This window comes from Carcharodon carcharias, chromosome 10 (assembly GCF_017639515.1).
Source record: "Carcharodon carcharias isolate sCarCar2 chromosome 10, sCarCar2.pri, whole genome shotgun sequence".
Classification (NCBI taxonomy): domain Eukaryota; kingdom Metazoa; phylum Chordata; class Chondrichthyes; order Lamniformes; family Lamnidae; genus Carcharodon; species Carcharodon carcharias.
In genome coordinates, this window is record NC_054476.1 from 32,427,752 (window position 1) to 32,442,302 (window position 14,551).

General features: G+C 45.3%; 1 protein-coding gene across 1 annotated transcript in view; it reads left to right on the forward strand.

Moving 5' to 3' along the window:
- The first annotated feature begins 1,767 nt into the window (after window positions 1-1,767).
- kiaa1549la (KIAA1549-like a) overlaps window positions 1,768-14,551 on the forward strand; it is a 236,959-nt gene continuing 224,175 nt past the window's right edge. The window contains exons 1-2 of the mRNA XM_041198318.1: window positions 1,768-2,232; window positions 6,997-7,112. Of these exons, the coding sequence (XP_041054252.1) occupies window positions 1,860-2,232; window positions 6,997-7,112 (489 nt within the window). The 5' untranslated portion in view covers window positions 1,768-1,859. The remainder of the gene's footprint in view (window positions 2,233-6,996; window positions 7,113-14,551) is intronic.

Consider the following 14,551-nt stretch of genomic DNA (forward strand, 5'->3'; position numbering starts at 1 on the left):
CAACTATACAAGGCACTAGTTAGACCACACCTAGAATACTGTGAACAATTTTGGTCCCCTTATCTAAGGAAAGATATACAGGCATTGGAGGCAGTCTGGAGAAGGTTCACTAGATTGATCCCAGGTATGGAAGGATTTTCTTATTAGGAGAGGTTGAGTTGGTTGGGCCTGTACTCATTGGAGTTTAGAAGAATGAGAGGCAACCTTATTGAAGCGCATAAGATTCTTAGGGGGCTTGACATGGTAGATGCTGAGAGGTTATTTCCCCTTTGGGAGAGCCTAGGACCAGCATAAAGTCAGACTTAGGGAGCACCCATTTAAAACAGAGATGAGGAGGAATTTCTCCTCTCAGAGGGTAGTGATTCTGCGGAATTCTTTACTGCAGAGGGCTGTAGAGGCTGGGTCGTTAAGTATATTCAGAGCTGAGATAGATTTTTAATCAGTAAGGGAATCAAGGGTTATGGGGAAAAGGCAGTAAAGTGGAGTTGAGGATTATCAGATCAGTCATGATCTCGTTGAATGACGGAGCAGACTCAATGGGCCGAATGGCTTACTTCTGTTCCCATGTCTTATGATCTCATGGTCTTATGGTTAATTAGCTGCAAAGTGCTTTGGGACATCCTGAGGTTATGAAAGGCGCTATATAAAGACAGGTCTTGTTTTTCTTTATCACCTACTTTAATGGCCACTTCACCACCCATGATTCCTACTTAAATCCACAAATTTGACCGCGCAAACAACTTCCAGTACAGACAAAGTTACAAACCAGTTAGATATCTTAAATAACCATTCAGCTCAGTCACACTTAATTCTGCAGTAATTACACAGACAGCCAAAGGAGTTCAGTTGCCCACAGAAACCAGCACAGATTCTTCTATAATACCTAACTTAATTTACTCAACAGGATCACAGCATTCATTAATAACCTCAATCCTGTCTTTTCCTACAGATAGTAAGGCCATTAGACATGATTGTGGACGCAGCTCCTTATTCATTTTTATTCATTCTTGGGATGTAGATGTCATTGGCAATGTCAGAATTTATTGCCCATCCCCCAGTTGCCCTTGAGCGGGTGGTGGCGAACCTAAGTCTTGAACTATTGCAGTCTATGTGCTGAAGGTACTCACACAGTGCTGTTGGGTAGGGAGTTCCAAGCTTTTGACCCAGCAACAATGAAGGAACAGTGTTATATCTCCAAGTCAGGGTTTGGAAAGGAACTTGGAAGTGGTGGTATTGCCTGCTGAATCTGCTGCCCATGTCCTCTTAGTTGGTAGAGGTCCCAGGAGATTTATTCAAGTTCTATTTCTCAAATGCCACAGATAAATACTAATAAGCCTTCAAAAAAAAACAAAGCTAACCATTAAGGATCATTCCCAAAGTTTGCTAAAGAGACTGCTTCACTAAGAGCTTGGGTGGATTCGTGGCAGTAAAATGTAAGATGTTTCATCTTCTTAGCCTGTGGATGTTGCAGTAGTTTTCATGTCACTATCACCCCACCTCCAACCACCAATGCTTTGCTGTTATCCCTCAAGACATCTGTCAACGTCTAATCAACTGCACAAGTGTATGTTTTTTTTTGCCCTGAACAAGTCTTAACAAATTCTGTCATTTCAGCTTCACCATCGGCCATCTCAGATGACACAAAGGCGAACCCATTATCTCCAGCCACAGCGAGTGCTGCTGTCAGGTCTACGACTGACTCTGAGGTAGCCGAGAGTATGGCAGCAACAGTCCATCTTCGGCCAACTCCATCAGCAACCAGTTTTGATGAGACAGCTACCACCATCACCACGTCAACAGTGGCAAATACTGCCTCTCGCCCTGCACTGGTGACTGGGCACCTGGGCACAGCGAGCAACATGACCTTAACACCTTCCCCTCAAACACCAGCAGTGTCTAGGGTGGCATCCCGTGTGCCCAACCTAACGACAGTCCCACGCCCAATCCGGACGACGCCCACAATGCACTCTGTTCAGCCGCTGGCAACAGTCACCGCAAGCATGGGCGGCTGGTCGAGTCCTCATGCGGAGACTGGTAAAACGTCAATGGTGCCATCGCTGACGCTAACAGCAGCCTTAACTTCAATCACCACAGCAGCTCTGACGCCCAGGGACACACAGGCATCAGCACATGTTACAACCGCTGCCAAGGGAACAGCTGGAGCTCCCGTCAGCTCTCCAACGCTGCCTCCTCTGATCTGCAGATTGTCAGACCAACTCTGGGTCAGGACAGGTACTGATACACTTCTAAATCTGTGGTTATATGAAAGCCAATTCTCTTTTATTTTGCAAACACCATATGCTCTAATTCACGTTTAAAAGGATTGCTGCCTGTTTTTAAAATCTCTGGATGTTTTGACTGGTCAATAAACAAAATTCTCGGCCAGTTGTTAGGAACCTCCTGCTGCTGTTTTGTGGAGGAATGCGGCATGTAAAATTTCAATTATTAAGGATAGAGATTGTTACCCCTTCCTGCTGGGAAAGGTCACATGATTCTCTGTTGACGTTTCCTGACTGAATTGTAATATTTTCCACAAGACAATTCCAACTCACTTTTCTATTAAAAAAGTCTATTCTGTCTATGAGCCAAAATTCTTCAGAAAGTTTAATGCACATTTGCAGAGAACAAGTTGTTTCCCCATTATATCATCCTGCCAGGAATTTGTTGGAAAGGTAAAGCAATTGTGTCCCACAGTTAAGAACTCCACACTTGGTGGAAGACTTCAAATTTGTTGAAACTTTAAATTTAAAAAAGTAGCGTTGAATAACAGGCTAGGGCTGTTTTTTCTAGAAAAGAGAAGGCTGAAAGGTTACCTGAAAGAGGTCTTTAAAAATATGAAAGTTTTTGATAGGGTAAACATAGAGAAGACATTTCCGCTTGTGACAGAATCCAAAACTAGGGGTCATAAGTAAATGATAGTCATTAATAAATCCATTAGGGAATTGAAGGGAAACTTTATCTCCAGAGAGTGGTAAGAATGTGGAATGTAGTTGAGGCAAAGAGTGCGGATATATTTAAAGGGAAGTTGATAAATGCATGAAGGAAAAAGTAATAGGAGTTTGTGTTGATAGGGTGAGATGAGGTAGAGTGGGAGGGAGCCGCCATGCAACAGCAAAGACCTGTTGGGCCGAAAAGCCTGCTTCTGTGCTCTAAAATCTACAAAATAAAAATGAATGTTAAAATTCAACGAGCCACTGTGTTTTGGGTGCTTTTCTGCATCTTAATGGTTATCACTTTAGGCTTATATTCCCTTGAGAATAAAAGATTAAGGGGATTACCTCATTGAGGTGTTTAAAATGACTAAATAGTTTAATAGGGCTGAGAGGAACAATTTCCTCTGGTGGGCGGGTCCTTAACAGAGGGGCACAGCTTTAAAATCATGTGTGGGCCGTTCAGGCGTTTTGTCAGGAAGCACTTCTTCACTCAAATGGCAGTGAAAATCTGGCACTTTCTCCCCAAGAGGCTGTTGAGGCTGGGATTCAGTTGAAAATTTAAGAACTAGGATTGATAGATTTTTGTTCGGCAAAGGTATTAAAGATTACAGAACCAAGGCGGGAAATGGAGTTAAGATACAGATCAGCCATGATCTAATGGAATGGCAGAACAGGCTCAAGGGGCTGAATATCCTCCTCCTGCTCCTTTGTTCCTTGGTGCCAATGTACTCATGTAGGCACCATATTAACTCACTACAATTGGGCTCAGGTTCCAGGTTTTGGATAGAGGTGTAAGCTCCTGAACGTTACATCCTGACTTCTGCTGGAAGACCATTAGACACAAATAGTGTAGAACAAGCAACGATGAGTTCACAGTGAATTGGGGAGAGATGTGGAATGGGCTTCTCACTTGCTATTGCACCAGTTTTACATGATTGAACAAAGCCATAATCTACCCCTGTCCATGTTGCTTTATTGCAAAAACAGGATTGAGATTCCCACAGTAAGATAACCTGCTGACACTTGTTTCTTATGCGAATAATAGAAATGTGCACTAAAGGGTATGCAATGTTGATTTACTCTTTGCGCAGTATAGAGCTAATGCTTTGAAGGAAAGAGGGAAGGGGAAGATATTAGCGAGTGGAAAAACATCTATTTGATAAAGTCACTGAGGCAAAAGAAAAGCAATTAAAAAAATTGAAGACAGCTATAATTAAGTGGATGCAGATGGAATTTTTACCATTCATTAATAGCAGTCTGCATTGATGTAGCAATCTCAATGTAGTAAGGAATCACAAAGAACTTAACTGAGACAACCATGACACTGAGGGAGGTAACATTAACAGGTGGTGACTGTAGGCAAGGTAAAGGACTCAGGTCATGAGGAGGCCTTTAAGGGAGGGGAAAGATATGGCAATAAGGTTTATGGAGGGTACTTGGGAGTTTGGTGCCAAAAGGCTGTGTGAACATTGTGGGAATAATTGGGTGGGGGCAGTGGGGGAGGGCTACAAAGGAGCCCAGAGTCAGTGAGGCAGATGGCTCAAGCTGCTATACTGAAACCAGTGTCAAAGCTAAGGAAGAGTAGATCCAGATGGATACAATTGTTGACATCTTGGCTAAATGAACACTGGCATGGAATTTTGAAAGTGCGGGTATTCCGATACAATTTGGAGATGGACTGCTCCCTGCCAACTGTAACCTCAAAATTTGAAATGACTTTTACTTCTTCCTAATCACTAGCCATAAAATAAATGTTTATATGAAGGGATGTGGCTCATTTTACAAGTCTCATTCTTGCTTTTAAATCCCACCATGGCCTTGCCCGTCTCTACTCTGAAATTTCCTCCAGCCCTACAACCCTCTGATATATTTGTGCTCCTCCAATTCTGGCCTCTTATACACCCCCTGTTTCATTCACTCTGCCATTGGTGGCCGTGACTTCAGTTAACTGATCTCAAAGCTCTGCACTTCCCTCCCTGAATCTCCCCACATCTCCATCTTTCTCTCTCTCTCCTCCTTTAAGATGCTCCTTAAAACCTACTCAACTTTAACCCACTTGTCCTAATATTTCCTTTTGTGGCTTCGTGTCAAATTTGGTTTGATAAACCACTCCTGAGAAGGGTTGGGAGATTTTATTACACTAAATGTGCTGTAGAAATGCAAGTTGTTGATGCATTTGAAAATGACAGTTCAACATTCATTGTGGATACACCCTGTATTCATGATGCATTGATATTGAGGCAAAGTACTGGGATCAATCTTAAAACAATCTAATGGATGCATGTTAAAATGCAGTTGGTGATATCAAAGATTCCGCTTAACTGACTGATAATCATTAAGCTCTAATAAGTTTAATTTGGCGAACAAGTTTTAATTTCTTAAGCTAAGCACATAATGCTTGGCAAAGTAGTTATCAATTCAAAATTTTTAGCAGTATGACGAAGACTGATAAATTAATTAAATATAACGGTCCCAAAATGAACAGTGCATCGGGCACCTCTGAACAATAGTGCAGAGAGGACCTCAAGCAAACTCAATTGCTGTTCCCCCTTTTAATCTGAAACATGCAAAATCAGTGACTGAAGAGAAAGAACTTGCATTTCTGTGGCGCTTGTCACAATCTCAGGACATTCAAAAGTGCTTTACAATGAAAGATGTACTTTTGAAGTGTAGTCACTGTTGTACTGTAGGAAACACGTTTGCCAATTTGCACAGCAAGCTCCCACAAACAGCAATGCAATAATGAACAGCTAATTTGTCTAAGTGATGTTGGTTCAGGTTTATATATTGGACAGGACGTTAGGTTCTTCAAAGTAGTGCCATGGGATTATTTGCCTCCATCAGAGAGTAGTCAGGGCTACAGTTTAATGTCTCACCTGAAAGACGGCACCTCTGACAGTGCAGCACTCCCTCAGTACCACACTGGTGTGTCAGTTTAGATTTTTGGACTCAAGGGAAGAATTTTCTGGTGGGCGAGTGGAGGCGGGGCCCACTCGCTGAAGTGTAAAATGACGTGCAGTGACGTCAGGCGGACATCCCAATGTCACTGCTTGTCATTTAATTTGTCATTTTGGCAGGCGCGCAGCTGTGTAGGCTGCGCGCCCGCCGAACTGTCAAAGGCTTCTTAAGGCCATTAAGAAAGTAATTAAAGTTGTTAAGAATGCTGCCCGTCCAACTTTAAGGTTGGCGGGCAGGAGAAGAGCACAGGTGACCTTTGCATTTTTCATGAAACCTCATCCATGGGCAGGATGGAGTTTCATGAAGGGTTTATTAATTAAATAAAAAATTTTGAAAAAATTAATGGGCATGTCCCAGCTCATGTGACAGTTTCACATGAGGGGACAAGTTCTTTAATATTTTTTTTCTTTATTAAATTTTTCAGAACTTAAACTAATCTCCCTGAGGCACCTCTGTGCCTCAGGGAGATTTCTGCTCTCTTTCATGCGTATGTGCAAAAGAGTGCAGGCCTTGACTTGGGAATCCACCCTCCCTTCCCTCCCCTGCCCGTACTGGGAGCACTCAGCACTTCTGGGTGTGCATCATGCTGGGTGGGCCTTAATTGGCCCGCCCACGTAAAATGGCGACGCGCATCCGATTGGGGGTGCAGATTGGGTTTGCGCTTGCTCCTGCCTGCCCTCCCGCAATCCTGACGACGGGGAAAATTCAGCCCCAAGTGTCTGGAGTTGGATCTGAGCCGCCACCTCTGACTCAAGAGGCAAAAGTGATCCTCACTGAGCTACATGGCTGACACATGATCTCAGCAAAAATATCAATGATTTCATTTCTGCCCTCCCTGCTGTTGTCTATCATCTCCTTTACAAGATGGTGTGTAAGTAGCTCATGCTCCCAGGCCTCTGCTTGATTTTGTGACTTCCTGTGTGGAGCAGCCCAAGAACAACCAGGTTGAATTGTCACCCTGATTCCATTTTCCATGCTCTCCCGAGGTTGCAAAGACCTGAAGTCACTGAGAAGTGAGGAGTTCAGACGTTGTTTTGAAGCTAACTTTTCCTTGAACTGTTTTCTGTTTGGATTTAAGCTTACATAGGTTTTCTTCATTCTGCAGTTGTGACATTGTCTTCAAGAAAAACTCGAGCAGACATGATGCTTAAACAGAATGTGACAAGAGGACTTACACAGGCATTGAAGCAGGCTTTCTTCACGAATGATGTTCAGGTTCAGGTCAGTGTCCTGCTACAATGTTACAAAGCTTCAATTCCAATTGTAAAATATCCAATGCCTACGATTCATTGGCCATTGGTTGAGCAGAGCTTCTTGTGAAAGGTCACCCTGCACAGCATTTTGAACAAATGAAAACAGGGTAAAGATGCCTACCTAAGAACAACCTTGAGAGCTTTTGCTGGGAGACATTTCCCTTTGATTTGCAATGAAATGGAGGATCTGACTGTGGAGCCTGTGGGATTTGCATCTCCTCAATTCCTTCCCCAATATCTTGGAGTTTCCCCTGAGGAGGGCAGAATACATGTGCTTACAGCAGGTACACGATATGGTGATCCAATGCAGATAAGGTGCAAAGAGCCTAATTTATCAGGGGGACTTCCTGCAAATGTCGCATTTACTTCTTAGAGTCGTAGAGTTATACAGCACAGAAACAGGCCCTTTGGCCCTTTGTCTGTGCCAGCCATCAGGCACCTATCTATTTTAATCCCATTTTACAGCACTTGGCCCGTAGCCCTTATGCTATGGTGCCTCAAGTGCTCATCTAAATACTTCTTAAATGTTGTGAGGGGAAAGGTTTCTTCCTATCTACCCTATCTATGCCCCTCATAGTGTTTTATAACTCTATCAGGTCCCCCCTCAGCCTTATCTGCTCTAAGGAAAACAACCCTAGCCTATCCAGCCTCTCTGTTCACTATCCTGTCTCTACTCTGACACCATTTCTGCATGATTAGTTGTTGATATCGTCATAGCACTAATATAGCCTTTCCAGCAGCCCAGCATCAGCAAAGTCACAGGATATCTAGATCAGAAATTCAGAGTTGCTTAATTTGAATTATATGATGATGCAAATTAAAATCTAACAGTTAAAGGCCTCATTTGCTGCTTTTATTAGAATTGGTTAATTTGTATTAATGGGTAATTGGAATTCTTTTCAAGTGACAAAATTACTGAATTAATAATAGTAAACTGTATAATATCTTGAAATGTGTTCCTCACACTTCAGGTGTCAGATATGCAAATGAAAGTTGGCCATTTTGATGTCAGTTACTTCAAAGTTCACTTGCCCTCAGGGTCTGTTGGAAGAAGTTCACCTCTACCCAAACTCAGAAAGTCACAGCAAGTAAATCTTGCAGTTTTAAATTTGGGGCCAGTGTAGTGGTTACGTCACTGTTACTAGTTATCCAGAGATTGGGACTGATAATCAGGAAATGGGTTCAAAACCCACCACAGCAGCTGGGATTTTAAATTCAATCAATTGAATAAATTTGGAATAAAAAGCTAGTTTCAGGGCAACCATGAAATGACCAGAATGTGGTAAAAACCCATCTGGTCCATTAATGTCCCTTAGGGAAGGAAATTTGCTGTCTTATCTGGTCTGCCCTATATGCGACTCCAGACGCACAGCAGCATGGTTGGCTCTTAACTGCCCTCTGAAATGGCCTAGCAGACCACTTAGTTGAATTCAAGAAGGTGGCTCACCACCACCTGCTCGAGGGAAATTAGGGATGTGTAATAAATGTTGGCCTTTTCAACAACCTACACATTCCAAGAATGAATTGAGTTAAAAAAAATCTTAAATGGTGGGCATAAAGCGATATTCCTTCACAATCGCAGGATAAAAACCCTAGAACTATCTCCCTAACATTGCTGAGGGAGTGTCTGCACAACACAGAGTTAAGTGGTTCAAGAAGGCAGCCCACCGCCACCTTCTTAAGAGGCAGCTAGGGATGGATAATAATTGCATGCTTTGCCAGCACTGGTCATATCCTAAGAATTAATTTTTTTAAAAAACCATCAAGCTACATGCAGCAGTTTCTTAAGATAAGTGCATTGGGTTTCACAGTATGATGCTGCTGCCCTTCCATAACAGTATATTTTCTGATTTACCATCATAGGAACAGGAGGAGGCCATTCAGCCCTTTGAGCCTGCTAAACAACAATATAACAGACCTCCCAGTGTATTCGCGTATTAAACTGTTACGAGATTCCATTTGAAGTTGTTGGAGTTAATTGCTTTTGTCGTGGCTGGGTGAAGAAGATTTGGGCTGGAATTTTCCGCTCCCGTTGGTGACGAGCATTATGGTGGATGAGGGGGGAGAATTCAACGGGAGGGGCAGAAATCAGTTTCATGCTGGCGTAAAATCACAGTGGGATTTCTTTTTTTATTCATTCATGGGATGTGGCCATCGCTGGCAAGGCCAACATGTATTGCCCATCCCTAATTGCCCTTGAGGTGGTGGTGTGAGCTGCCTTCTTGAACCACTACAGCCCATGTGGTGTTCGTACACCAACCGTGCCGTTAGGGGTGGGGGTGGGGTGAGTTTGGGAGAGGGTTGTGAAAGTGTCGGGGGAGGGTGAGGTTGGGAGGGGTAAGGAGGGTGTCCAGGGGGAGGAAGGAGTACAGGGAGGGGGCAGGAGGAGGGTGTAATGGGGGAGAATGCTGCAAGCGGGGAGGAAGGTGTAAGGGGGGGGAGGGAGGTGTAAGGGAAGGAGTTCGGAAGGGGGAAGGTGTCCGGGGGAAGGAGGGAGTTTGGAGGGGGGAAGGTTCAGAGGAAGGAGGGGGTTTGGAGTGAGTTAGGGAGTACGGAGGGGAGGATAGAGTAAGAGTGGAGGAAGGAGTAAGGATGGAGGAGGCGTAAGGGGGGTGGAATTTCCAAGTGAATGTGCAAGGGAGGGGTCTGTGGAGACAATGACTGCCTGCTGGGGAGTGAACTCAGGGTGGGCGTGGTCGGCTGGAATGGTGAGTGTGAGAGGGGCGAGAGAGCAGTAGAAGGGACTGCGAGGGTATTTGGTGGGTTACAGAGGCAAACACGGACCCTGGGGATGGGAAGGAAGAGGTTGGGGAGGTTGATGTGGATGGGGGTGGGATTCTCAGGAAGGTAGAGAACGTGCACGTTCACTTGGACATCCTGGAAAGTCAAGGGCTAAAGGCTGTAGGGTAAGAGCGGGTAGGTGGATGGTGATGCCAGACAGTGGACTGTGATGGGGGAAGGGACAGGGGAGCTAATCAAAAACTTTACAATACTTTTTCACAAATCAAAAGTGAGCAGAGACTTGTGTTGGAAGGGCATAGATGCTCCATGGGAGTGTGACCAGTGGTGGGCGGAGATGCAGATCAGCTCAGCTGGACAGCTGAAAGAGAACCCCAGCAGGCAACGTTGAAAATGCTTGGGACAGTGATATGAGTGTGATGGGTGAAGGCTTTGCATGCGTGGGAGAATGTTTTCAAGAGGCTCCAAAAGGCCCTGACACACACACTGCTTCCTCCAGAATCACTCATACTCCGGCTGGGTGCAGCTGAACTGCCGGTGGAGGGCAGAGGATGCAAGGGGAGGAACTATGAAGCCTGCAAATGAAGCTGAAAGACATTACACACTATTCAGTGGAAGTGAATATATTTTCAAATTATAAAATGAGAAAATGCGTTCACCCGTGCAACCACTTGTGATCAAAACTTCTTAACTTTCCTAGGCCTACAACTTCTTCTACGTGCTGCCCTGACATCTGCAGCAGGGGTGGAGACAGCCTGTGCAATGTTTGGCCCTGTTGCCTCTGATGATCTTGGCATGCATCCTATCGAGAACCGAGGCCTTGAGGGTCCCGGCTTGCTTTGGCTGTCCTCCTGTGGGCCAGCTGCTCCCTCTGTGGTGATAGACTCAGAGGGAGCGAACAACCTCTGCTGTTCCTGAGTGGATGACCCAGGGGTGTTCAGCTGCCACTCTTCCTCCCTTTGGGTGCCCTAGGGCTCAGGCCTGACCCCTTGAGGGGAAGGAATACCTGGAGGGACGTTGAGATGCCGTATTTCCCTCTCGTGTTGCCACTGCAGGAACTCAGCCATGGCTACTGCAATGGAGTGCAGGTCTGCGCGCATCTTCTCATTTTGCTGAACCAGGGTCTCCATGGCATCTGCCATTCTTCCTATGGAGACCTTCATGCACATAGAGAGCAGGTGGACACACTCTGACTCGCATGCTACTCTGTCTAGGGCTTCCAACAGCTCTGCATGATGTTCCCCCACCTTCTGCTGACTCTCCACAATGAGTTGGAAGGCCAATCCCAGAGGCTCATCATCTGACTGGGACCTCACAGGTGCCTCTTCCCCAACAGTTCTCTGAATGCTGGGGAGCTTGGCTGAACCTGCCTCCTCCTGCTGCAGACACATGTCTGTCTGGTGAACACCAGATTTTGAACCTGAGCCTGCTCTAGATCTAGGTCCCACCGAGGTGTATGTCTCTGCACTGGTGGAGGGTGTGGGTATGCGCTGTGATGGGTCTTCCAGGCTGCTTATTTCCAGCTCTTCAATGGAGAGGCGTCCTCTTGGCTGGAGGTGAGGACCTGGATGGAGCTGAGGGACTGGCTGGCTGAGGGTGTCGGTTGCTTGGCAGAGCTCCCTGTGAACCAAAGTAGAGGTAATTAGTGCATGGAGGCAGAGTCACAAGCAGGAGAGAGAGCACTCACAGTTGCGTTGAGAGAGGATGATGTGATGCAAAATGCTCACACGGGTATTTGCTGCCGATCTCACCGTCGCCGCAGACACGGTCCACGTCCCCGCCAGTCAGTGCGCTAGTACGCTCCTCAGAGTGAGTGAGGGGCCTAATGTGGACCACTCCACCCCCGATCTGGGACGCCTCCCTGCTGTTGTGAGCCATCTTCTCCTGCATGGAAACAGATGGAGCGAGTGTGAGCGGGATACATGGCACTGAGTGGAATGTTTGTGTGGTGAGTGGAGCCATGGTCGGGGTGAGGACGCGAGCTCGAGAGGGTTTGAGCCTGATGGAGATGTGAGGGTGTGCATGAGAGTTAGTGGTGTTGTCCCTTGATGTGTGAGATCCCTGTGGATGTGTGATGGGTTTGGGAGTGTGTGAGCTGAGAGTGATGAGGTGGTTGATGAGAGCATTCATTCTCTTCCTGCACTGGATGGCTGACCTCCTCTGTGCCCCGGTGGTGTTGACCACCGTTGCCTCCGCTTCCCAGACCGAATGGGTGACACAGGTGGACCTCCTGTGGCCAGAGCGGGGGTAGAGGAGTTCGCGGCAGCATTCCGCTGCGCCCAGCCAGTGCCCCAGAGAGAGGACTGTCGTCACCTTTGCTTTCGGGGCTATCTGTTGCCCAGAGCGGTCCTGGTCTGTAGACATGAAGTAGGCTGCACTCTGGTGTGCTTTAAATATGGCGTCTGGAATGAGGAAGCGCTGAAGTCACGGCAGGGTGGGGAAATCTGAGCCTGCCTGCCAACAATCCGGCATGCTTCCTGTCAATGCATTATTAATCAGGCGCTGGGAAGGGGACAATGTGGCATGAGAATCCACCATTGGCTGGCAGGGAAATGTATTTTTTCGTACCCGCTACTGCACTTTGTACAAACCTGGGATGATTCCACCCAGGGTTTGGGAGGATGAAATTGCCCGTTAAGTGATGAATGGAATGATGCCTGCTTCTCTCTGCAATTAACGACTCATTGATGAAATTACATTCTCCAAAAAGGCATGACTTCTCGCAGTTAGAAAGAATTTACAGAGCTTTGAGGGAAAAAGCAGGGTGGGCAAGTGGGGCTAGCTGCATAGCTCGTTAACTGAGTGGACACAGGCATGATAGGCTGAATGGATTCCTAGTGTGCTGTGAGATTGTATGGCTTTTATTGCTGAGTCAGTAATTACAGGTCGGAAGCAGGCATTCCCATGTTACACTGAAAAGGGGAGATCCATCCATCAAAGTGTGAAGCTTTTTGATATTCCACTACTTCCATGCTGCATGATGTGATGACTGTGAATTGTATACAATATCATTATTCTATGTTCTATAAAACAAATTCTTCACCATTTTGCCCTTGGGATCACCCACATATTATCTTCCAGGGACCCACGTAACATGACACAAGTGTTTTTGTCCATATAAGAATCAGTGATACGTTTGAACATATTTATTTTTTTTAACTTCAGGTCAAACTTGCTGCTGATACTGAGTGACTCTTGTCACATGATAAAAGCCAGCAGCAAATTCAGGCACAGCAAGCTCTCACAACAGAATACCACTTGGATCAATATTAACAATTCAGGATCACTTTTCAGTGCAATTTTATATGTATTAACGCTCAAATTTTACGCTGCGTTTGGCTCTGTAAACAGCTGCCAGGGAATGAGCAGTGGTCAGCCGCATAGAAGAGTGAAAGGTGAAGTCAGCTGCCTGTCTGACAATATCCTTTGGTTAGTTTTCGGACAAAGCAGACATCAAACACAACCGACCTTTTGGTGCACTTGACTGCTTTAAAGATGTCAGGCAGGAGAGAGCGTGCTGTGTGACCTGCCAGGAAAAGAACCCTCTGCCTCTTGTCACGAGTATCTCTGGGGGAGGAAAGGGGAACTGGGTCTCCTCTCCTCCAACACGAGTGGTGGTGGCACATCTTTTTTCCATCTCTTTCACCTTCTGCTTCTCCCTACACTGGGGGCTTGCAATCTCATGCTCCCAGTGGAATAGGGCAGCAGTATTTTTATCACATTGTGGGATTTTAAAATAGCTTTTAGTCCTGAGAGATGCTGATATGGCAGATCCCTTGAAAACTTCTTGTTGACCCTGAGAGAATTGCGAACTCCTGGTTGATAGCCCCTGTTCTATATAACATCTGAAAGCTATCAGATTTGGAGATTAGAATTGCCAGATCTACAGTATAGGAGGAGACTGGTCATCCCTATGTCACTGAGTCTATTCTGGCTTTTCAACTACATTTTTCTGCCCTTTCATCAGCAATTTGCATTTATATAGCACCTTTGACATACTAAAATGTTCCAAGGTACTTCACAAGAGCGTTGCCAAGCAAAATTTGACAATGAGCCACATAAGGAGACAGATGATCAAAAGCCTTGTCAAAGAGAGTGTCTGAAAGGAGAACAGAGAGGTAGAAAAGTGGAGAGACTAGGGAAAGAATTCCAAAGCTTAAGGCCTGGACCAGGAACTAATGTAGGTCAGCAAGCATAGGAGTGATGAATGAATGGGACTTAGTGTGAGCTAGGATGCAAGCAGTGGAGCTTTGTATGAGCACATGTTTATAGAGGGTGCAAGTTGAGAGGCTGGCAAGGAGAGTGTTGGAATATTTGAGTCTAGAGATAACAAAGGCATGAAAGAGGGTTTCACTGGCAAATATAGTCTGTATCCTTTTATATTCTTTCTTTTTCAAACACTTTTTGAACACTTATCCAATTCTCTTTGCAGCATTATCATAGTCAATCCAATGTTCAATTTTTTTAATGATTCACTATCCATGCTGAATCTCTGCCCTGCTGTTACTGCTTTGGTAACGACTACCAATATTTTACCATTTATCTTCCAAAAGCTTTTCACCATTTTAAAAGTCTCTACAAGATTACCTTTTAACTTCTGAAACAAAAACAGAAAATGCTGGAAAAACCCACCAGGTCTAGCAGCATTTGTGGAGAGAGAAACAGAGT